Source organism: Brassica napus, chromosome A9 (assembly GCF_020379485.1).
Source record: "Brassica napus cultivar Da-Ae chromosome A9, Da-Ae, whole genome shotgun sequence".
Classification (NCBI taxonomy): Eukaryota; Viridiplantae; Streptophyta; class Magnoliopsida; order Brassicales; family Brassicaceae; genus Brassica; species Brassica napus.
This window is the reverse complement of record NC_063442.1, coordinates 36,820,916-36,844,682: the sequence shown is the minus strand read 5'-3', so window position 1 is coordinate 36,844,682 and position 23,767 is coordinate 36,820,916. Positions and strand designations below refer to the sequence as shown.

General features: G+C 35.7%; 6 protein-coding genes and 1 pseudogene across 13 annotated transcripts; 5 read left to right on the top strand and 2 right to left on the bottom strand.

Moving 5' to 3' along the window:
- Positions 1-189: 189 nt before the first annotated feature.
- On the bottom strand, positions 190-1,416 carry LOC111200677 (annotated as a pseudogene).
- Positions 1,417-4,755: 3,339 nt separating this feature from the next.
- Positions 4,756-7,401, top strand: LOC106365080 (polygalacturonase). The gene is made up of 4 exons (XM_013804534.3): positions 4,756-5,388; positions 6,000-6,289; positions 6,642-6,870; positions 6,966-7,401. Exons 1-4 carry the CDS (start codon positions 4,960-4,962, stop codon positions 7,182-7,184), a joined length of 1,167 nt encoding a protein of 388 aa, XP_013659988.2. The 5' UTR covers positions 4,756-4,959; the 3' UTR covers positions 7,185-7,401.
- A 2,554-nt stretch (positions 7,402-9,955) lies between these two features.
- On the top strand, positions 9,956-12,745 carry LOC106368429 (NADP-dependent alkenal double bond reductase P2). Of its 2 annotated transcripts, XM_013808387.3 has the most exons (7): positions 10,194-10,623; positions 10,693-10,870; positions 11,166-11,332; positions 11,420-11,502; positions 11,573-11,927; positions 12,205-12,236; positions 12,271-12,745. In XM_013808387.3, exons 1-7 carry the CDS (start codon positions 10,363-10,365, stop codon positions 12,581-12,583), a joined length of 1,389 nt encoding a protein of 462 aa, XP_013663841.2. In that variant the 5' UTR covers positions 10,194-10,362; the 3' UTR covers positions 12,584-12,745. The 2 variants fall into 2 exon arrangements, with proteins under 2 accessions (XP_048597257.1, XP_013663841.2); XM_048741300.1 differs by lacking the exons at positions 12,205-12,236; positions 12,271-12,745 and having other exon boundaries at positions 9,956-10,870; positions 11,175-11,332; positions 11,573-12,111.
- A 1,305-nt stretch (positions 12,746-14,050) lies between these two features.
- On the top strand, positions 14,051-16,907 carry LOC106365081 (integrin-linked protein kinase 1-like). Of its 2 annotated transcripts, XM_013804535.3 has the most exons (11): positions 14,053-14,688; positions 14,878-14,952; positions 15,049-15,153; positions 15,239-15,324; positions 15,433-15,553; positions 15,641-15,783; positions 15,874-15,995; positions 16,082-16,167; positions 16,252-16,376; positions 16,469-16,600; positions 16,684-16,907. In XM_013804535.3, exons 1-11 carry the CDS (start codon positions 14,248-14,250, stop codon positions 16,688-16,690), a joined length of 1,443 nt encoding a protein of 480 aa, XP_013659989.2. In that variant the 5' UTR covers positions 14,053-14,247; the 3' UTR covers positions 16,691-16,907. The 2 variants fall into 2 exon arrangements, with proteins under 2 accessions (XP_013659990.2, XP_013659989.2); XM_013804536.3 differs by lacking the exon at positions 16,684-16,907 and having other exon boundaries at positions 14,051-14,688; positions 16,469-16,604.
- A 374-nt stretch (positions 16,908-17,281) lies between these two features.
- LOC125578489 (mitochondrial proton/calcium exchanger protein-like) lies at positions 17,282-20,994 on the top strand. 2 transcript variants are annotated; one of them, XM_048741294.1, is made up of 14 exons: positions 17,282-17,414; positions 17,536-18,133; positions 18,215-18,527; positions 18,594-18,740; positions 18,843-18,931; positions 18,997-19,089; positions 19,174-19,300; positions 19,391-19,627; positions 19,713-19,907; positions 20,002-20,049; positions 20,143-20,289; positions 20,366-20,448; positions 20,541-20,656; positions 20,747-20,994. In XM_048741294.1, exons 2-14 carry the CDS (start codon positions 17,583-17,585, stop codon positions 20,833-20,835), a joined length of 2,235 nt encoding a protein of 744 aa, XP_048597251.1. In that variant the 5' UTR covers positions 17,282-17,414; positions 17,536-17,582; the 3' UTR covers positions 20,836-20,994. The 2 variants fall into 2 exon arrangements, with proteins under 2 accessions (XP_048597251.1, XP_048597252.1); XM_048741295.1 differs by having other exon boundaries at positions 17,288-17,414; positions 17,513-18,133.
- Positions 20,995-21,163: 169 nt separating this feature from the next.
- LOC106368431 (sm-like protein LSM6A) lies at positions 21,164-22,511 on the bottom strand. Its single transcript, XM_013808390.3, has 4 exons — positions 22,430-22,511; positions 22,111-22,256; positions 21,454-21,567; positions 21,164-21,361 (listed from the first exon to the last, which is right to left on the bottom strand). The coding sequence occupies exons 2-4, from the start codon at positions 22,229-22,231 to the stop codon at positions 21,315-21,317; spliced, it is 282 nt and encodes a 93-aa protein (XP_013663844.1). The 5' UTR covers positions 22,232-22,256; positions 22,430-22,511; the 3' UTR covers positions 21,164-21,314.
- Positions 22,512-22,584: 73 nt separating this feature from the next.
- LOC106365083 lies at positions 22,585-23,733 on the top strand. Of its 5 annotated transcripts, none has more exons than XM_013804537.3 (3): positions 22,585-22,807; positions 23,135-23,211; positions 23,430-23,733. In XM_013804537.3, exons 1-3 carry the CDS (start codon positions 22,721-22,723, stop codon positions 23,617-23,619), a joined length of 354 nt encoding a protein of 117 aa, XP_013659991.1. In that variant the 5' UTR covers positions 22,585-22,720; the 3' UTR covers positions 23,620-23,733. The 5 variants fall into 5 exon arrangements, with proteins under 5 accessions (XP_013659991.1, XP_048597254.1, XP_013659993.1 ...); XM_048741297.1 differs by having other exon boundaries at positions 23,135-23,316; XM_048741298.1 differs by having other exon boundaries at positions 22,607-22,807; positions 23,110-23,316.
- Positions 23,734-23,767: the final 34 nt, after the last annotated feature.

Genomic DNA, 23,767 nt, shown 5'->3' with positions numbered 1-23,767 from the left:
TAATTGTACTTAAGAACTGTAGTTAAGAAACTTTTAAAATGTGTGCTCCAGTGGTAGTTTCTTAATTAGGGGTTCTTAAAAAAAATTAAATTGTGTTGTTAAGCTTGTGTTGCAAGCAATTGGAGTTTCTGATGCCTCCAAGTAATATATATATATATATATATATATAAATACAGGAGAGGTGGAAGCTGAGGCTGAAAACAATAGAAGATGGCTTGAAGGGTACAAACACGTTTTCTATCTGTCAAACGACTACAAAGACTGTAAAAACTGGCAAGATTTTAGGATTCTTGACGAGTGGCGGTGGAGGATCAAAGAAAAGGTCTAGTTCTCAGCCACGACGCTCAGTTACAGGAAGAATCCATGCTATGAATCAGCCGATCAACAGTGCTGCAGAGACTGATGGAAAAGAGAACTCAAAGATTTCAGCAAACGGATTATCTGATCATGATGCTAAAGAAGAAGATATGGTTTCAGGGTTTTTGTATGACAGGCTTCAGAAGGAACCATATAGAAGAAAAAAATAAAAGGCATGTCTATTTACATGGTACTCAGTGTAAGGTGATGTTGCCTGCTGTGTAGAAGCGCAAGCCGTGTGAGGATGAAACGAGTTTGATACCTTTGTAAATCTTGTGAGAGCATCGGCATGGTTTAGGAACAGAGAGGGGTTTGATGGAACAAGCCTTCTCTAGGTCAGGAATTGCGTGTAGGTGAGAAGGAAGATCGATGTTGAATTGTGACAGCTTTGATCACTTTGGATCTACTCCTATGTCCAGTATGGCACATGATACCAACGGTAGCACCTGCATGACAGATGATGATGTGTTAGAGACCTGTATAAGGGAGAGAACTAGTTTTCCAGTACGTACCAGAGATACGGTCGGCTGAGGAAGAGAGAAGAGAGGCGGTGAGGATGACGGAGGAGAGTTTGATGTCTTAGCCTGTGCCACAGCACCCTCAAGCATGAAGACAAGACTTGCAGATCTACTTGCTTCAACAACTCTTCTTGCGTCCGTTTCTTCCTCAAAGCCGAGAAAGCCTTCTCCTTTCCATGTTCCCGGATTAAGTCTCTTGCTCCTTCCTTCTCAGCTTCAATTACTTTCTCAACCTAATTTACAAAAACTTATGAAGGTGGGTTAAAATGGAATAAGCCAAGAACTCAAAAGCTTGAGCCTTTTGTTGTCATCAGTACTAAATAACAATCAAAACCATTTATAACAACAGAGGCTTATTCTATCGAATGAAACAAAAGTACAATCACAGTTCATATAGAAAGGAGATAAGATTGGATCAAACAATACCTTTGTTTCAACTTTGGAGGTGCGAAGGAGAGCTTGGAGGTGCAAAGGAAAGCCAATTGAACAAACAATACGTTTGTTTCAACCTTGGAGGTGCGTAGGAGAGAACGACAGCCATCGTCGTCTTGCGTCTTGCGGAGACAACGAGGGAAGCGGCGGAGAAGCCGAGAGAAACCAAAGAAAAGAAAAAGAGAAAAGAAAAATAGAAAAATATATGCTTTGCCTTTCGTTAGCTGACACGTGGAGGAAAAACCCCTTTAGTTATCGATCACAAAAATCCTTTCTTAAGGATCGATAACTCCCCTTTTATTTAGTTTTCATTTAATTAAATACCCAATTAACTTTAAAACCCCACTTAAAATCCCCCGTTAAAGATGCTCTAACGATAAAGTAATTTGCTCTTTGCAGTATTTTAAGATCCATTTATAGTTCTTTCTTTTTATAAATTAAAAAAAAATTAGAAAATAGAAAAATTGACAACCTAAACTGATATTTTAGGCCCATCTATATGACGTGTTCCAGCCCAAGACTCTCGTCCACTCGTAGTGTAGACTATAGAGATAACTTGCCAACCGGCCTTCAATATTAGACACTGATCGTAAGTTGTTCGGAAAATCGAGTAAAATCACTCCTGAATAATTTGTTTACTTTTATTTTGACACTTCTAAGCTTGGAGCTACCTTTAAAGGACTTTAGACGACAACGAGAAGAAGATAATTGATTTCATTTTCTATATTTGGTGGCGTAGGTAATTGTCTTTTAGAGTAGCCATAGAATATTATAAAAGACCTAGACTTGATGATGTCCCTCTACATGGTGGACCTCTTGTACGTTGGATCAGTCTCTTTTAAGCGGCTACTACCTCCAATTGAACAATCTCCTTCTACTATAGCCACGATGGTTCCAGAACGAGCCGCAACTTTAAAATTGTCCCGATTGTACAATGTTGCGTGGATTATTAGGAAGTTGGAGATTTCTTGATGCCTTATTTTAACTTTTGTGATTTTTAATAGAATTCGTAGTATGTATGTTGTAGATACAATACAAGGGTGTGGACGTATGTGACCTGATAAATGTATTTATGTTTGAATGATTGCATAGATTAATACTGGATGTGTGTATATTATATAATGTGCATGTATAGTGTGTGTCTACGTATGTAGGAGCTTCTTTTGCGCCACTGTACTAAAAAAATAGCTAAATCTACCTATGGCAAAAAAAATTAGGGTCAGAGTTTAGATTATCGGATTAGGTAAAAAAACTAGGCCACAATAGTATAAGTAACTAAGCCAAAAGTTCATACCAATAAACGTACATAATTATGAAATAAAAATTTGATATATAGAATCCAAACCTTTGAGTGTGAGATATTTGTTTTCACACCATAATGCAATATATCATTCAAATTTTTGTTTATAACTAAGAGGAATATCACTGAAAATACTTGAAAACATGAACTGCTGATCATGATAGGCTTACCGCTTACAAAGTTTAGCATGATTGATACAATATAATTTTCGTAAGCCTTGGGGAAACATATCACTATAGAATCACGAAAGTTGATCATTACCTAAGATTTACATTAATAGTTATTTGCTGAACGCCAAATAAGATGGAGAGATATTTGGGATCTTGAATCAAACATGAACTCAACATTACAGAACATGCGACATGCTTGTTTCTTCTTATGGTTTAATCCGAGATAATATTCTTAACTTTCTTGATCCTAATAATACGGCATGAGGCAATAAATGTGTTGTGTTTAACAAACATCACATTATTTCTGAAATGTTGACGTGCATGTGATTAGCATCCCCTCAAAAATCCTTACGATATCATTGGCCAGTTTCTTCTCCGGTTTCTCCTCCACTTGTCACGTTTCCCACTCATATGTTTGGCTCCGTATGACCCGTACATTATTTTTTTGCTTAATTCACTAATATACAGTATACTAATATGCATGGATCCATACATTCTTCATTGCTTTTGAATAATGAGGATCGTGTAACGTTTGATTGATTATTTTTAAGATAATTATAGCAAAATCGGTTACTTGCCCGTCTGAGTCGTCACATGCATTGATATTATGTCCCCTATCATCAACATGCACTGACACTTCCCTGACCATTCCACTTGCTTTTACAGTTATCCAATCTGAATACAACATAATTATTAAGTTTATGTATGAACGTTTCCGTAACCAACATTTTTAGGTTCTAATAAGCATTTTATGAAATGAAAATGAACACAAAAGTATAGTATAGACAATGCCGTTTTTGCCCGTACATGAAATTCACTTTATGAAATCAACCATCTTTTTTTTTTGATAAAAAAGTACCATCTTATAAATGACCATATGCTCATGATTTTTTTAGCAATATTCATCTAGAAGTTACAACATCTAATTTCCAGTACATAACTTATATCATGATAAACGATTTAAACCGACAAAAACTTGAAATAACTAAAACTTACCACTTGTAATCCCTTATATATTAAAGGAGAAGCATTATAATAAATGCATTCACACTATAATAGACACGTGGCAGCCTCATAATGATTTGATAATAAATATGCTAACGCGTTCACACTATATTCATAAATGTGTTCATACTATATACTTTGTATTTTTTAATATAAAATTCATATGCATGGTTCCAATAAAACTTTAGATTTTTTCGGTTCGAATCAAAACAAATAACGAATCAAAAGCTAAACTATATATATATATTATTTTTATTGTTTACTGATAAAGTTTGGACAAAATATTTATGATTTTTGATTCAATTCGTTATCCGTTTTGAATTGAACCAAAAAATATGGATATCTGTAACTCTACAAAACAAATCAGTTACTAAAATACAATTAAAAAAAACAAATCACAAATACCAATATTTTTAGGAGCAATTATCAAATTTGATCTATTATATGAATATATATACATATATGTACAGAATTATATATATATATGTTATATATATTATAGTTTATATGTGCACCTTGATGTGAGCACTTTATAAGTATTTACCACTACTGTAGTATCTATTTTTTTTTTAGAATTTGAAATATTTTTTTTCTTAATGCTTCTTTCACTACCGACCAAATTGTAGTGAAATGATTAGTCTTAATAATTTTTTTTTCTTGAACTATTATCCGTTTACAAACTATAATATGAAACCATTGATTCGACATGACAATTATCTAAAATTTATAACATAAAAATTAACAAATAATAATATTTTTTTGTTTTTACCGAAAAAACTAAAAAATCAAACATTCTAACAGAATAAACCAAAAAATAATTTTAAACTTAACAAATATCTAGATTAAACAGATTTAATGTGTTTTTATTAAAAATAACAAAACTAATAATCACATCCCGCGCAAGGCGCGGGTTATTACCTAGTATTCTGATATTTGACAAAAAAATGTTCTCAGTTGCGTTGACAAAAGAAATAAATTCCAATCTCTCGTGTGATGATATACCAAATACAACAAGAAGTATACATGTATATATGTATATATCCAGGCCACTAATTAATACATATATATTCGAATTAAAAAAAACATCTCATAACACGCCAAGACTATATAAACCCTCCACTAAACCGTTTCAAATCCACACACCCCACCTCTAGTATTCAACTTCTTTCTCAAAACAATGCCTTCTCCAGTTCTCATAATTCTCCTCTTAACTCTCTCGATCTCATTGTCCTCAGCTCAGACCTACAACATTCTATCTTACGGAGCCAAACCGGACGGTAAAACCGACTCTACCAAGGCCTTAGCCGCCGTCTGGGCTAAAGCCTGCGCCTCAGTCAAGGCAGTCACCATATCTATCCCTAAAGGACGGTTTTTATTAAGAAGCATTGTATTTGATGGAGCCAAGTGTAAACGCAAGTCAGTCACGTTCCGTATCCAAGGTACACTTGTGGCTCCGTCGGATTATAGAGTCATTGGTAACGGAAACTACTGGATTTTCTTCCAGCATCTCGACGGCCTCTCCGTCTACGGTGGAGTTCTTGACGCTCAGGGAGCTTCTCTATGGTCTTGCAAGAAGTCCGGCAAGAATTGCCCTAGTGGTGCTACGGTACGTTACTATTATACACATTTATTGTCATTGGCAAATGTAGACATCTAATACAGTTTAAATAAATTAAAATATCTGACAAATGATCAGATGTAATAATCTCAAAACTGAACTGTTTGTTTTGTTACATTTAAGTACTGATCAGCAAAGTGAATAACAATTATTTCAAAATAATAAAAAAGAGGCAAACTTATGAAATCCAATCATGTGTATGTACCATTAATGCATTAACATTAGTAACATTTTAAGTAATATGTTTTACATTGAAATTGCAATTTGCAAGTCCGCAAATTCCTCTAACACGATCCAAATGATGCATTTTCCCTAATTTTCTCTCCACTTCCCCGCTAACATAAATTACAAGTTACATGTTTTTTGGACTATGAAATAGTGTGTGGGTTACTTTAAGTCTATAGATGGTATATATCTGTAGTTGACTTGTTACGTTACGTTAAGCAATCCCATTTCACATGCGCCAATCATAGAGTCATTGATGTGTATATATATAAACAAATATATAAATTATGATAAACTTTTTAGCAAAAAAGAAATGTAATAAAATGTTTTAAAATAATGTAATTGACACTTGCATGGGCAACAATTACAAACAGAGCATAGGGTTTCAGAGCTCAAGCAACGTGGTGATCTCAGGGCTAACGTCACTCAACAGTCAGATGTTTCACGTCGTGATTAACGGCTGCCGTAACGTAAATATACAAGGAGTCAAAGTTTCTGCTGATGGAAACAGTCCAAATACTGACGGCATCCACGTCCAGTCATCCTCCACCGTCTCCATCCTCAACTCAAAAATATCCACCGGCGATGATTGTGTATCCATCGGTCCTGGAACTAATGGCCTCTGGATCGAAAACGTTGCTTGTGGCCCTGGCCATGGTATCAGGTATTTTATTTTTACAAATCATATTACTTGTATCATGCATGAAAACTGTCAAAATGTTACATTTTCAAATATAAGGTTTTGGCTGGTTGATAAATTATACACGAAATAATCTTTATAGGTTTGATATAGTTTATGAAAGTATAGAGATCAACACAAACATAAATTCATCTGATTAATTTTCATTCTCATGGGTTTCTCAATAGTTCATTAATCTTATGTTGGATTAGTTCATTTTATAGTCTTTTCAATTTATCAAAAAATTATTTGAATTATTTTTTACTACATTTGAACTATTTTATTCATTTCTGTTAAATTAATTTTCTTTTTGACAATTGTCTTTATTATAAACCAGCATTGGGAGCTTGGGAAAAGAAAGTGTGGAGGCAGGTGTACAAAACGTAACAGTAAAAACGGCTACGTTTACAGGAACAGAGAATGGGGTGAGAATAAAGTCATGGGCCAGGCCCAGTAATGGATTCGCTAAGAACATCCGTTTCCAGCATTGCGTTATGAACAACGTACAGAACCCAATAGTCATTGACCAAAACTACTGTCCTAGCAACGAAAATTGCCCTAACCAGGTTCACCTTTTTTTTTCACTTTCTAATTAAATCAAAATCATATAAAGACTATTTCTTTTAGTTCGAATATGAATATATAATTATGATGATAATAGGTTTCTGGAATAAAAATCAGCGATGTAATGTTCTTCGACATCCACGGGACATCGGCGACACAAGTTGGAGTGAAATTTGATTGTAGCTCTAAGAAGCCGTGTACTGGAATCAGACTTCAAGACGTGAAGCTAACATACCGGAATAAACCGGCAATGGCAGATTGTAGCCATGCAGGAGGAACTGAGGCTGGGTTTCAACAGCCCAACAGTTGTCTATGACCAGACAAAATAATATTTATATTTGTCTTGTGTCGTGACATTGTAAGTAACGTCGTCGCTTCTATATATAGTTTTACGACCCTATTCGTGCTTGTTGGGAACGTGGCTAATGTGGCTAATTTGTCGGCCAAATAGAACTTGGTCTAGCCTTGTTGTATTGCTTGGCACGAAGAACAACCTTTGTTGCGTTGTCTTTTAATTGTTTCGTTTTGTATCAACTCATCTATCTTATTAAAATTGAAGTACAAAATGAAATTGTTTGGAAACATGTATATGAGTTTAAAAAATAAGAGTGTTTGGTAACATGGATTGTAGTCTTTTAAAAAAATATTATTTTTGTTTGGAAATAAAGATAGTAGTATTTAGCAAAAAAAGTAATGGGTTTATGTTATTAAGAAAAATTGAAAGTCCATCATATTATAAGAAATTATCTATTTGGGTCAGTTTTAAAATGAGTCAAATCATTTAAACTTTTTTTTCAAAATTAACCATAAAACAAAATTTAAACTTTATATACATATTTCAAATCAAAATAATAATTCAAAATAGATTTACATCATAAATTAATTGAAAAATATACATATATTCAAAAATGAATTTTTACTAAACTCTTTTTCAATAACCATTACTTTTGTTTGAAAACAAGGATAGTATTATTAAGCAAAAAAGTAATGGGCTTATGTTATTAAGAAAAATTGAAAGTCCATCATATTATAAAAAACTATCTATTTGAGCCAGTTTTAAAATGAGTCAATCTAATTGCCTAAAACTTTTTTTTCTAAACTAACCATAAAACAAAATTTAAACTTTATATACATATTTCAAATCAAAATAATAATTCAAAATTGATTTATATCATAAATTGATTGAAAAATATACATATATTCAAAAATGGATTTTTACTAAACTATTTTTCAATAACCATTATAAAAAATGTTGTCAACATATATATATAAGAAAAATACAATACGAAGCCCAATTTGAAATACCAACTCAAATTATGGTTTTTATATTTCATATTAAGTTTTAAAAATATAATATATGTAATTATTTATATGATGGTACATATAAAATACGATTAATTATATGATGACAATATACGATACATAATAATGACTAGGGATGGACTTTCGGTTACCCATACGAGTTTGGTTCTGATCGATTTGCATTTCAGATTTCCGGGGTCAAAGATTTCAGCCCTATTAGGATGTTTCTAAATTTTGGTTTGAGTGTGATTCAGACCTTTGCGGGTTTGGTTCGAGTTTGGATCCATTTAAATTATTTTTAAAGGTTTAAATCATTATATATTTTAAATTTCTCAAAATCTATAAATAAAATAATATATTTCCTATAAATTTAAATAAGATATATCAGAATACCTAAGCTTAACATATCAATTGGCATTTAAAATTTTTGGATACAAAATCAATAAATATTTTAAGTATTTTTGGTGATTTGAGTATACCTTAACTATTTCAGATATTTACTTTTGACTATCTATATATATTTTCAAGTATTTAAACCAATTTAAAAGTATAATTCTTGATGTTTTATATACGTTAAATCTAAATATAATTAAATATATAAGTATCCGAATACTTCGGTTCGGATCAGATTTGGATCTCTAAATAACAAAACTTTGAATAATTTGAATATTTAATCAATTTATGTTCGGGTTTGGTACTATATTTTCGGATCGGTATCGGGTCTGTTCCTCGGATTCATTTTGCCAAACCCTAATAATTACATGAAAAACAAATATCAACATATTTTTCAAAATATACATCCGCGCAGGCGCGCAGATTAAATATTAACATATTTTTCAAAATATTTTGCTATCAATTTTGGTTCGGGTTTGGTATTACACTTTCAGATCAAGATCGGTTTCGTTCTTCAGATTTTGATTTTTTTCAAGCACTAATATTAACATAAAAAACAAGTAGCAAAATATTTTTGAAAAATACACCCGCGCGGGTGCGCGGGTTAAAATCTAGTTTTTATTAATAGAAAACGGTACGAAAAAATTTGGACCTTATCTATGTGTGAGAACTCTTTAATTCAGTTGTTTAACTAAGAGTTCATTTCTATTTCTATACCAGAAAATATGAATTTCGAATCTTAAGAAATTAATATCATAATTAACCAAAGTTTAGAAAAAAGTTTGGACTAGTTAAAACTTTTTTTGAAGTATTGAATCCTTCTATATATAAAAAAAAGTTGCCAGGATTAGTGTATTTTTTTTTATGAAAGGATCTCTTAACACTAAAAACAGCAATATACATACCTAACTGGAGTTAAACTACCTCCATTAATGCATTCGAAGTTATTTTCTTGCAAGTATACAACAAAAGTTGAAGAGTTTAAATCGTTTATTAATTAAGAGCTCAGTTGTCTCTTACATCCGTTGAGTTCTCCCTGAACGAGGATACTCTACTATTGTCTCAGGTAGCTTTCCTTTGGGAACGACATACCTGTCTGTCTCTGCTTCTTAAGATACTCTCCGTAGTCTCTACCACTGCTATTGGCGTTAGACAGGTACTCTTCAGCTAATAGGGGGGCATGCAAGGCTCATTATATGTATAAAGAAGATTTACATATTTAATTGATCAAAAAAAATCAAAAAAACGTTTTTAGCAACAGAAAAAAAAAACAATCAAAAACGTTTTCTAAACGGTCATTCCGAGGATAAAACTGGCACGATTAATATATGCAACGTCAATAGATCACGCACTAATGATAAATGATTCAGAAGTTTTAATTATCAAAACAATGCAAGTCTATCTTATAATTTTCCGTATATTGGTTAACGGAGATAAATGAATGTAATGTCTTTGCAATATTTTATATTATCTGATATTTGTATGTATGAATCACAAGGTGTGATACGAATCTTAAGGCCACCTGAATTCCATTACCAGGTGTAACCAAAACTGGTGAGGTTCTTTAACTCCACAGTCAGAGTATCCAGTGGCCTATATGAAACATGTGTCAAGTCACGCTTGCCATCATCGCACTTCTATGAATAGGCGGAGAATAATCCACCATTGCTTTACTTTTTTTCTTTCTATGTTGTCAAATGTGAACTTACTAACCTTAATTAAGTTTTGAAGACCGTATCGATCTGACTAAGGCAAGAAGGGATTCTCTTTTACCATATAAAGGAGTGAAACTGAAGAAAATGGAGACTACCATAAGGAACAAGCAAGTCATACTTAAGCATTACATAAATGGCTTCCCTGAAGAATCTGATCTAATGATAGTCACAGCTCCAGACACTATGGAACTTAAGGTTAAGCCCGGATCATCGACAATTCTTGTGAAGAATCTTTTCTTGTCTTGTGATCCTTACATGGGTACTTTCATGAGAGAACCAGACTCCGGATCATCAGAGGTTGCGGTGGAAACTTTATCACTTTTGGATGCTTTCATCCCTGGGAAGGTAACAACATTACACACACAAACAAACACATGGCTTCAGTTAGCAATTGTTGTCAATGCTTTTGTGCAGCCCATAGCTGGAGTTGGAGTATCTGAGGTGATAGATTCTGATGATCCATGTTTTGCAAAAGGAGATTTTGTTTGGGGAATCGTTGATTGGGAAGAGTATAGTACTGTTAACTCTTTTGGTAGATTCAAAATCGATATCAGTATCAATGTTCCTCTCTCTTACTACACTGGAATACTAAGTGAGTATATCCTCTTTTCACTGGAATGCAAAAACTATAAAAGAGCATAATGTCATGATATTTCTGAAAAGAAAAATACATTCAAAAATAGCAGTAATTTATGTTTTTATAACAAAATTATCATACACAAAACTAGAGATTATGGTTTAGGAGACGGGATGAGAGTTTATAGGTTAAAGTAATTTAGTTGCTATTTAAAAACTTATATTATTGGATATATTTTTAGAATAAAGGTTAAAAAATGCTATTTTGGAGAGTTTCTAGCTATTTTGAAAACTATGCTTTTGCATATCAGGTGTGACAGGCTTGACTGCTTATGCCGGCTTTTTTGAGATATGTTCGCCTAAAAAAGGAGAGGCAGTCTTTGTCTCTGCGGCTGCTGGTGCGGTTGGTCAGCTCGTGGGTCAGTTTGCTAAGTTGATGGGATGTTATGTTGTTGGAAGTGCCGGAAGTAAGCAAAAGGTTAATTAGCCCTTTTTATTATCACACTTATCTATCAAGAGACTTTTAAATTTTTACTTTTTCTTACATTGTTTGGTTCCCTTAAAGGTCGATCTCTTGCTAAACAAATTTGGATTCGACGATGCATTTAATTACAAGGAAGAACCTGACCTTGATGCCACTTTAAAGAGGTTTAGTTACTGGTCAAAATATAATGCTGTTTCTTGAGTCATAGAATTACATTTCCTCTGTTTTTTTCAGGTGTTTACCACAAGGTATTGACATATACTTTGAGAACGTGGGAGGCAAAATGCTTGACTCGGTGCTAATGAACATGAAAGTACATGGACGCATCGCTGTATGCGGTATGATATCTCAGTACCATACTGAAACCCAAGAAGGTATTAAAAATCTACCGGTTGTTGTCTACAAGAGGATCAAGATGCAAGGGTTTCTAGCTTTTGACTTCATTGACAGATTCCCTAAGTACTTAGAGTTTGTGCTTCCATATATAAAAGAAAGGAAGTTGGTATATGTTGAAGACATTGTGGAAGGTCTAGAGAATGGTCCTGCTGCTCTTGTTGGACTCTTCCGTGGACAAAACATTGGGAAGCAAGTTCTTAAGATTGCTTGAGAGGGAGATACATAGGTTGCTGATCAAAAACGTTGTGTAGAATCATACCAACATATGCTAAGAGATTCATGTGGTTTGCTTTGAATTGAATTGAGTTCAATTATAGTATTGTAAACTTTTGAGTTCAGTTCGAGTGTTATCGAAAGTTTAAGGGGTTAATTGTAAATTATTTTTATACATCCATGGGCTAATTGAAACTCAAGTGAAGCCTAGCCCACTAGACAAGGCCCAATCTAGCAAACTAGGCCTAAAGCTTTAGCAAATCAAAAGGGGGAAAAGGATAAACCCTAAATTCAATTCCTCCTCCGACGCACACTTCCTTTGGTTCTTCAGAGCACCATCGATCGATTCGAGTAGCAATGGGGATTCTATCGTGGTTCACCGGAAGCCCTAAGCCTTCGCAGCCCGAGACGACGAAGACGGAGATTATCCAAACGCCGGCTCCTGGGATGAACGGAGCCATAGAAGTTCCTCGTCCCGATCGCGCGACGGTTTTCGAGTTCGGCTCCGTTGCGGCTACAGGAGACAGAGTCACTCTCGCTGGATACTGCCCTGTCTCCGACGATCTCGAACCTTGCCGCTGGGAGATTCTCCCCGCCGACGGTAAAGACGCGCCGCAGTTTCGCGTCGTGTTCTGAAGAATCCAAAAGCATCATCTATGGATTGAGTTTCTAGAAGATGTAATTTTGTTAATCTCCGAAATTGTATTGGTTTGGTTATGTCGTGTCAATGTACCAATTTAAACCGAACAAGTTGTCACCTGATAAGATATTATTAAATTGGTTTATATCATTTTCGTATTCCACCTCCAGGTTGTATTTCCCACATTTCAGCAGTCCACACCAAAGTTCTCCTTCTTGGTTTGGGTAGCTCTGCACCAACGTCTCCGTACATGTGATAGGATGACCCTGTGGAGTACAGCAGTCAACCCAGTTTGCATTCTCTGCAATGAAGAACATGAAACCTGTCGCCATCTGTTTTTTAGCTGCAAATACTCCACCCAAGTATGGAAGTCTCTAGTGGGAGGTATCTTGCAAGGAGCATTTACCTCAGAATGGAACGATATTGTTACGATGGTCTCAAAAGCTAGCTTGCCACCAACAAAGCAATTCCTCCTCCGATATGCGTTTCAAGCCTCAGTTCACGCTATTTGGAGAGAAAGAAATCGCCGCAGACACGGAGAACAACCGCAAACAACTGAGTTGATCACAAAGTTCGTTGACAAAGCAATTCGTCTCAAACTCCTCTTAGTAAAGGGTTTGGGGCAAAAGTATCTTGAAGAGGGGTTGAGCTCATGGTTTGAGACAAGAGAATCAAGTTCATAAAGAAAGAAAGGATTTGTATAGTTCCTTTAGAGTTTGATATTCACACAAAAATAGGAAGCACTTGATGTACAAAAGTTTGCTTTGAATAAAATTTAACATTTATTCAAAAAAAAAAAAAAAAAAAAAAATTGTCAATAATAACACATTTTGAAGTTTATGTCACAAAAATAGCACTAGAAGAAGAAAGTCACAAAAATGCCATTCATTAAAGGATAAAATATCCCTAATACTCTTGGTTTAAAATTAAATAAACAAACAAAAATAAATATAAATAAATAAAATAAAAATAAATAAAAAAAAAATTTTTTTATAGTTTCAGATTCGAAATTTTTATAACTTTTTTAAAAAAAATTTTTTATTTTTTTTATTTTTTTTTTAATTTTCTTTTTATAATTTAAAAATACTTTTTGAAACTGTTTTTAAAATTTTTATTTTTATTTTTATAAAATTTTAAACCCTAATTCCAAAACCCCACCCCCCTTAACTCTAAACCCTAAGGTTTAGATTAATTAACCCAAGGGGTATAAGTGTATATTTACCTCTTTAATGAAACTTATTTTTGTGACTTTGAGCCTTGAGCTAGTTTGGAAACAAAAACTTGGTTTGGTGCTATCTTAGTCTTTTTCTCTATTAAAAATAAGCTTCTCTCCCGCTAGTTAATTTGCTTATTTTTAATCATCTAAATTTGTAGTTATGAACGAGAACAATTGATTTAAAATGAGATAATTAGTGACTATCCGTGTTTTACTGCTCCTAATGACAAACGAAACCTTTTAATCCATTGACGATCCTCGATTAAAAAAGGATATTAAGAAAACCCGAAAAAGACAGAAGAAGTAGACATCACGTTCGTTTTGTCTGAAACCTTTATCGTCTTCTTCAACACAAGTTTGACGAAATTTCCTGAAAATGCAACGATGGTTTGTCTGATCCTTAACTGATCTAGGAGATAAGAAGAAGATTCAACATCACCAACCATGGAGAACGTAGCCGAGCAATTGAAGCGCGGGATATCGAGGCAATCCTCGACAGGATCAGTGCGACGAGGAACGCTAAGCCGACAATTCACGCGCCAATCCTCTCTCGATCCGCGGCGCAACAACATGAGGTTCAGCTTCGGCCGTCAGTCTTCGCTCGATCCGATCAGACGCAGCCCCGAATCCTCGAGCTCCTGCCAGCCGCAGATGATGTCTGTACCTGAGAATCTCGATTCCACGATGCAGCTTCTCTTCATGGCGAGCAAAGGCGACGTGGACGGCGTCGAGGAGCTGCTCGATGAAGGAGTCGATGTGAATAGCATCGATCTCGATGGACGCACGGCTCTTCACATTGCTTCTTGCGAAGGTCATTACGACGTCGTCAGGGTTCTTCTTAGCCGGAGAGCTAATATCGATGCTCGTGACCGTTGGGGTAGTACGGTCTGTTACTTCGTCCCATTCTGGTCTTTTTTTTCGGTTTTGTCTGTTTAGTAAAATTGATTTCCGGTTCGATTCGTTTGTAGTTACGGTTACAAACGAACCGAGTTGGTTTAGAATTCCTTCTTTGGTTTGGTTTTGGTTAAACCGAATTGAGACATGTTGACACTCTTGATTTTGATTATGGTGCAGGCGGCTGTTGATGCCAAGTATTATGGGAATGTGGAAGTGTTTAATCTCTTGAAAACTCGAGGAGCTAAACCTCCGGTATGGTATTTAACTAAATGCTTTATGTAGTCTCTCTCTTTCTCTTGGTGTTCTTTTACTTCATCTTCAACATTTTGTTTATGTTACAACTCTTAGAAAACCAGAAAGACTCCAATGACAGTGGGTAATCCAAAAGAAGTTCCCGAGTATGAACTTAATCCACTCGAGCTTCAAGTCCGAAAAGCGGATGGTATCTCAAAGGTTTTGTTCATTCTCTTAATCTCTCAAGAACTGAGATTTTTTTAATCTCTTACTCTGATGTATTTATTGTTTACCAAATCTGTAGGGAACCTATCAAGTTGCTAAGTGGAATGGCACGCGAGTCTCGGTAAAAATATCCGATAAAGATAGCTATTCAGATCCGGAACGAGTGTAATGCATTCTTTTCCTTCTTGCTATGTGTCTATAAGTTGTTTGATAACAAGAAATCATTTCTAATATAAGATTTTCTCTTTGTGGTTATTTTTTTTATACAAGCAGAAATGCTTTCAATCATGAATTAACTGTGCTAGCTAAAGCTAGGCATCCAAATATTGTTCAATTTGTTGGAGCTGTCACTCAAAATCTACCGATGATGATTGTAGTTGAGCATAATCCAAAGGTAAGTGTTGTTTCTTTATTTCATTTCATGTATGCACATGGAATCACAATCGTAGTAATGTTGTAACGTAATCTTAAAAAAATTCAGGGTGATCTAAGTGAATATCTTCAAAAGAAAGGTCGTCTTTCTCCTTCAAAAGCTCTGAGATTTGCTCTTGATATTGCCAGAGGCATGAACTATCTTCATGAGTGTAAACCAGACCCGGTCATCCACTGCGATTTAAGGCCAAAGTAAGACAAAAGCCGAGAGAACATTAGATGATAACAACAACAAAAAAAACAGTTTGGATAATATTTTAAAAGTTTTCTGTAAGGTGTCAGAAATATTTTGCTGGATAGAGGTGGACAATTGAAGATCTCTGGATTTGGTTTGATAAAGTTGTCCAAGGTTTCAGAAGATAATGTCAAAGTAGTTAACCACGAAGCTCATATCGATAAATCAAGTAAGAACAATGCTTCATTTTTTCATTTCTCTGTTAGAGACATTGTTCTTGAAAGTTCTTGTGCTTATTTACCTTTTGAACTGCAGATTGCTACATAGCTCCAGAACTTTACAAAAACATAATCTTCGATAAAAGTGTTGATGTTCATTCGTTTGGTGTCATTTTATATGAGGTAGTAACACACAAAACTTTCATCTTATTGATAGTTATAATAAATATCTGAACAAATCTTTCCTTTGGTGCTTTATATGTGAAGATAACTGAGGGAGTATCGATTTTTCATCCTAAATCGCCTGAAGAGGTTGCAGAGTCGATATGTATGGAAGGAAGGAGACCAACAATCAAGACAAAGTCCAAGGGTTACCCTCCAGAACTGAAAGAGTAAACCATTTCAAAATCTTGTTGATGTTTGCAAGCATTTTCTAGAAGTTATGAGTCATTGAAAACTCAAGAATCTTGCTGATTCTCTCTAGGTTGATTGAGGAATGTTGGCATCCAGATACAAGTGTAAGGCCAATATTTTCTGATATTATTATTCGACTCGACAACATAGTTGCAAACTGCTCTAAGCAGGGTTGGTGGAAAGACACATTTAAGTTTCCCTGGTAATTAAAACAACGTTGATCTGAATGAATAGTTTTATTGTTAAACCAATGGTTTATGTTCATCAAAATTTGTTCTTTTGCAGGAAATAAAAGGAAACGACTGAACCAACCAACCTGGAGAATGGTGAATGAAAGAAAAAAGCAAGATGAGAGTGAGCTTTTACAGAAACAAATTCACAGTTTCACTCTCTTTGTATAAACTTAACATCACTAGTCTGTTTTTAATATTTTCATGTTTTGTTTGTTTCAAATCTTAATTATATATTTTGGTTTATTTTGTGTATATATTATGAGCAACAATACACATCACTTGTTCATATCAAAATTAAAAGCAACTTGTAAATTTCTAGATAAGATTCATTAGTTTCTGCTAAAACAAATAGAAGTGTTCGAGTTAAAATGCATTATCAAATCCAACAACTTGATATAATCAAAATGACTATAACATTTGTTAAAAACCTTTTTTGTTTGGTGAAGAAGTAAGAGCTTTAAAATTATTTACTATTTTAACCATCTAATTATCAACACAGCCAAATAATCTCATTGCCCTTGGGGATCAAGTATTACCTCTGGATGTGGATTCGTCCACGTGGATATGATCAAAAAGTCATGGGACCCATATAAAATCCAACGGTGTAGATTCAAGCCGACATGACTTAAAAAACAAAAAAAGGTCTATTTATTATTTCTTTGTCCTAAAAAAAAAAAAGAAAATAAAACCCTTTCTGTCACGCCGCATCTCTAAAACCTCTCCAATTTCTCCGGCGATTCTCTCTCACCGGAAATTCAGACTACTTCATCTTCAGATTCACCTGTAAGTGATATTCTTCGTCTTCTTTGTTCATATCTTCTTAGAACTCCTCATAGTACTCGAATCACTGATAAAGGTCTGTTCTTTTTTTGTTTGCTAAGATAAAAGGTCTGTTCTTTTCTAGGAGATGTACACCTGATTCCTCTGTTGACGACAAGGGTATCAATAAAAATGGCGTCAAGAGCGATTATTAGGAGAAAGAGTCAAGTTTATGATTACTTGAGTGTCTATGCTCGTTCAGCTCAAAGCTTTCAATCTCAGACGGTTAATTCACATCCTTATCACTCTCTTACCAACCATCCTCCCGTGGAACCTAACCGTGTTACCAAAGACAAGTCCTTTACAGGAGGATATGGTCTTCTGTTACGTTCTAGATTCCATGGTTCTTCTCACTTGTCGAGCTTTGGTTTTGGAAGTTTAGAAACTGTTCCTTCTCTGGGGATGAGGTACATGAGCGTATCCATTCGTAATGCTGCTACTACAGCTGCAGCTAAGAAGCCTGAAGAAGAGGATAAGAAAGATGGTGGGGTGGCTATGAACAGGAAGGAAGCGTCTCCTGAGGAATGTGACCAAGCTGTTGAGAGTCTAAGCAGTGTTAAAGCAAAGGCTAAAGCTAAACGTCTACAAGAATCCAAAAAGGTTGCTAGATCGATTGTGCAGAGGACGTGGGCGTTTGTTCTCGCGATTGGTCCTGCTTTAAGAGCTGTTGCCTCCATGAGCAGGTTTTGAGCTTTTTCTTTTGTTGACATTTATGTGTGTTTCTTATTGTTACTGTTCTGAAGTTTTTTGTTTTTCTTCTACAGGGCGGATTGGGCTAAAAAGCTCACTCACTGGAAGCATGAGTTTGTATCGACGTTGAAACATTATTGGCTGGGGACGAAACTGCTTTGGGCTGATACTAGAATTAGTTCGAGGTTGCTGCTCAAGTTGGCTGGTGGGAAGAGTCTCTCTAGAAGAGAAAGGCAGCAGCTGACTCGAACTACAGCTGATATCTTTAGATTAGTGCCGTTTGCTGTGTTTATTCTCGTGCCGTTTATGGAGTTTCTGCTGCCGGTTTTCTTGAAGCTCTTCCCTAATATGTTGCCGTCTACTTTCCAGGACAAGATGAAAGAAGAAGTATGTTTTAAACGAGTTTACTAGGCTTTGGACGTTTGTTTATGCTGCTCTTTTGTTAATGTGCAGGAAGCATTGAAAAGGAAGTTACTTGCTAGGATAGAGTACGCTAAGTTTCTTCAGGAGACGGCTAAAGAGATGGCTAAAGAAGTTAAGCATTCAAGAACTGGTGAAGCTAAGAAAACCGCTGAAGACCTTGTTGAGTTTCTAGACAAGGCAAGTCATTGATTTTGTGTTGAGAACTCAGATACTTCTCTTTCTTTCGGTTTCTGAATTTGAAATTTCATTTCTCATGTTCTTAAAATCTTTTACTTGCAGGTTCGAAAAGGTCGACTAGTCCAAAACGATGAGATTTTGGGCTTTGCAAAGCTTTTCAACGATGAGCTTACTTTGGATAACATCAGCAGGTTTGTTGAATCTCAGAGATGTGTTGTGTGTAACATGTTCTGACCTCTTTGTATTCAAATTACAGGCCTCGCTTGGTTAGCATGTGCAGAATCATGGGTATTAGCCCATATGGAACAGATTCTTATCTTCGATACATGCTCAGGAAAAGACTGAGGAGGTAAGATGCTTCCCACGTCCCATTGTTATTGTGACTTTTAACCTTAGCTTTGATGTTTAATTTTTACTCCTTTTCAAAATGCAGCATTAAGGAAGATGATAAACTGATTAGAGCTGAGGGTGTGGATTCCCTTTCAGAAGCTGAGCTACGCGAAGATTGCAGGGAGCGTGGAATGCTGGGGACGCTTACAGTTGAAGAGATGAGGCAACAGGTTTATTAGTCATTTGTTCATCAAACTCCATAGGGAAAAAGATAATGTTGGCATGTTGCAGCGTTAAACTTTTTTTAAACGATCTTGCAGCTTCGGGACTGGATGGACTTGTCACTTAATCACTCTGTCCCCTCGTCGTTACTGATCCTTTCTAGAGCATTCACGGTTGCCGGGAGAGTTGAGGCAGATGCTGTACGGGCGACTCTCTCTTCTCTTCCTGACGAGGTTGTGGATACTGTTGGTGTTACTTCTCTGCCGTCTGAAGACCCTGTATCTGAGCGTCAAAGGAAACTAGAGTACCTTGAGATGCAAGACGAACTGATCAAGGTCTGATAATAAACCATTGATTGTATTGTATTAAACTCAAATCAGAGAACTCAGTCTTATATGTTTTACATTGATGTATATGTAGAAAGAGGAAGAGAAAGAAGAAGAGGAGCTTACAAGGATTAAGGACGTTAAAGGTGGTGAAGAGGATAAGGCGCTGCAAGAGATGACCATACCCACTGCCAGAGAAGCACAGGAACAGGCCAGAGCTAGAGTTCTCGAACAGCAAGATGATCTTTGCAAACTTAGCCGTGCACTGGGCATTTTGGCATCTGCTTCTGTAAGTAAAATGATTAGTTTTCAGCAATGAACATATGCATAGGCAACTTTATCCTGATACCTATTTGAGACTGTTTGGTTTTTGATATGAACAGTCAGTATGTAGAGAGCGCGAAGAATTCCTGCGGCTGGTCAAGAAAGAGGTAACAGTGTCCACAAAAAAACATTAGCTTGTAGTTTGCTTGATTAGCATTTTGTGTCGTAGATTGAAAGTCATTGTTCTTTTGTTTCTCCAGGTGGAGTTCTATAACACAATGGTGGAGAGAGAAGATGTTGATGGTGAAAAAGCTGCAATGAAAGCATACAAAGCAGCTAGAGAAGATAGTGACCAAGGTGATGAAGTTGCCGAATCAGACGAGGTTTCCTCTGCACTAATGGAAAAGGTAAATTGACTTTAAAAAAACGTTTTTGCTTGTGTGTCAGAGGCTCAGAGCTAACTCTTCAAGTATACTTTTTAAGGTTGATGGTCTGATTCAAAACCTGGAGAAGGAGATTGATGATGTGGATATCAAAATTGGGAAAGGATGGCAGCTTCTTGACAGGTGTACAGACATTATATGTCATCCACGTTGCTTTCTTTTATGACACTAAGATTCTAAAATTATAACGTTTTGAATGCGCTCACACCACACAGGGATCGAGATGGGAAGGTCACACCTGATGAAGTTGCAGCTGCTGCGATGTACCTGAAAGACACACTTGCTAATGAAGGCCTTCAGCAACTTATCAGTAGCCTCTCCAAAGATAAAGGTAAAGACTCCTCTCCGTGTTGAGCTCTTAATCTCTGTGAAGTTAGATATGTTAACTGATCTTTGTAATGAATGTTGGTTTTTTTAACAGAGGGAAGAATTATGGTGGAAGACATTGTAAGGTTGGGGAGGTTGGGAAGTAAGCCAGAAGAAAATGCAACAGAAGAAGAATCAAATTGAAAGAAAGAGTACTCTTATTTTTTTTTGAATACCAGATGAGGCACTACTACTCTTAGTTGTAATAAAGTTAGTTTTTTAATACTGAGAGAAACTCTACTTCATATTTTGTTGCTTACACAAGCAAGTTACATAATAGAAGGCGGCTAAGATTGCGAGACTTTTTGCTAGTTTATGTTAAAGAGGTTAAAACAAAGACAAACTAAGGTTATTTTAAGAGGTAAATTGCATTCTTCCTCAAATATATGTGCACAATCTGACAAACTGGTTTAATCAATAATCAGCCTTCTTCTACTTGGCAAATAAATGAGGTCTGCTGTTAACATGCTTCTTATCACAAAAATTCATTAATGGAAAACAAAAATCTTTGATACATGGCAATTGTCAAGTGCAGAAGTTGTTTACAAAAAAAAAAAAAGATCAAAGAAGGTAGCATCTATTAAGATGGCCATAGCTAGTGATGGTGATGCATCAGGAAGGGTCTAAGCTCCGTCCGCCAAAGGTGTGTTCACTGTACTGATGTAAAGAACTGCACCCAAAGAAAACAGAGAAAATTCATATGCATATGTTCAGTAAAGAAGAAGGTTGAGAGAAGAAGAATGAAAGAGAGATTTTGGTTACCATTGTTACCACGGATAAAGGCATCACCGTATTTGTTCTTGAGCTGTCCGTTAACATACTCCTCTGTCTGCTCCATTGCAATGTTCATATACCCATCAAGACAAGCAAGAATGCCTGTTCAAAAATAAGAAGAAGAAGCAACTCAATATAAGCTTGTAAGGACCTAGACAAAAACTGACCAGTGCAACAAGAGAAGCAAGTCAAGAAATGAGTAGTCTCTAATATGTACTAATAATCTAGACAAATATCTATCTTACATGGCCGCAAGTCACATGAATAAAAGGAGATCATAGAATGAGAAATGGAAAAGAGAGAGGATACAATCAGCCAAATTGGTTACTGTGATCCACTGCTATAGCCTATATCAATGTATCCCTCCCTCTCTAAAAAATCCAGAGATGGGCTTTTGCAACAACTTAGCTTGTTCGGAATACAAGATAAGAGACTGTTATCTTATGAAGAAAACTATTGGCGATCTTCGTAAGAAAACAAATGAAAATGTAATGAAATATTATTGGCAATCTTAGTAACATTGGTTCCAATTAACATGGCAAAAAAAAAAGAACAAGACCACTTTTAACCGAAAGTGCAGCAGAGACAGACAGACAACTAGAGAAACAAAGGCAGAGAGAGAGAGAGAGAGAGAAAGAGCATGACCTCGATAATCAACACCGGAGTTGAGCTTAACGACAACGGGTCTGCCACGGATGGATTTGAGGAAATCAGCAGGTGTCTTTGTGGTTCCACTTACTTTATTATTATCTCCACTCCCACTCATCTCTTCTTCTTAGCTACGATCCTTCCTGTATATCACAAGCGTTACTTGGTCGGTCGTTCCTCAACGATCTAAGAGGAAGAGGAAGAAGAAACCCAAAAAGACTCCGAACCCAGAAAAAAACCTAACTTTCGAACCAAAGACTGAAACTTTGCGATGGATTCAAAGAAGCTAAGAGGAAGAGGAAGAAGAAACCCATACCTGGCTGACCTACTACTTACTCCAGCGAAGAAATAATGAATCGTCGCGAAAGGGTCGAGAGATTAATTAAAGGGTGGGGGGAGGGTTATTGTTATTTTCAAAACTATATGGTGTAAATTTAAGCTTTTCAAAAGTTAAATATTGAATATTGGTCCCTTTATTTTAACTAAATTACAGATTTGGGGTGAAATTAAATCAAATCTCCTGTGCGTTTCGGTTACTCTCTGTAACATCAAATTCGCCTTCTCCCTGAAAGAAAGCTTCGAACTTTTGTGGGGCCAATCTTGAGAAATGGGGAAGAATCAAGCATACAAGGCGATGCAGAGATCTAGGGTTGGCTCCACCTCAGCTCAGCCCGATGAGGTTGAAGACGGAATGGTACTCTACCCTTTCTTACTCCTTTGATTTATTATTGAGCTGCATCATAATAATTCCATTAGGATTAAGCTTACGGTTCCCTAGTTCTGGGGAATAAAGAAAGAAAAAACTTGTAATCTGAACTTCTTACAAGTGCCTTGATATGTTGTTCATGTTTAGATGTTATTTCTTGAGCATTGAAGTTTGTTTGTTTCTGAGTGATTCATATGTTCTGTAAGCACTTAAGAGAGAAGTCGAACAATAGGATGCTTTGCTTTGATTATCTCTACTTGGGGGAACATTTCTGATGAGGAGTATCTCAGGTGGATGGTTCATTTCATACACCAGAGTGACATGCTACTCGTTTGGCTAGTCTCAACACTACCCACACCATCACCTGGGAAGACTATAAGAACAAGCAAAAGGTCTGTCACCAGGTTATTAACTGTTGTTCTCCAATGGCCCAATGATCTCTCACAGATAAGAAAGACAGAGATTCTTCAAAGAAGAAGAAAAGCAAAAAGAGAAAGATGCTTATACTCTAGAGACAACACATAATGACATTTTTAAATATTAGATGGTGTCATGTTTTAATACCTTCTATTAACATTTGATCATGTCGTCTTGTTTTATGACTTTGCAGCATTATTCTTCCTCAGAGTCCTCATCTAGTAGCGATGAAGACGAATCAAGAAGATCAAGATCAAGTTCTAAAAGATCAACGAAGGAGAAGAAGCACAAGTCCAGCAGAGACAAACGCTCTACTAAAAGTAAAGACGAAACCGATGGCCCTGGTGCCACTCTCTAGATTCTTTGGCAATTTGAAGAGTTGATTGTTTTCTTCCTTGTTGCATGATGTTATATTTTTCACAACATCTCATGTATTATTATTTGTTGAATTGAGAGTTGCAGTAATGCCCACATAATCAATCAGTTTTTCTATTTTAGTTTTAGTTTATTTGCTTAAAATGTAATTTGACA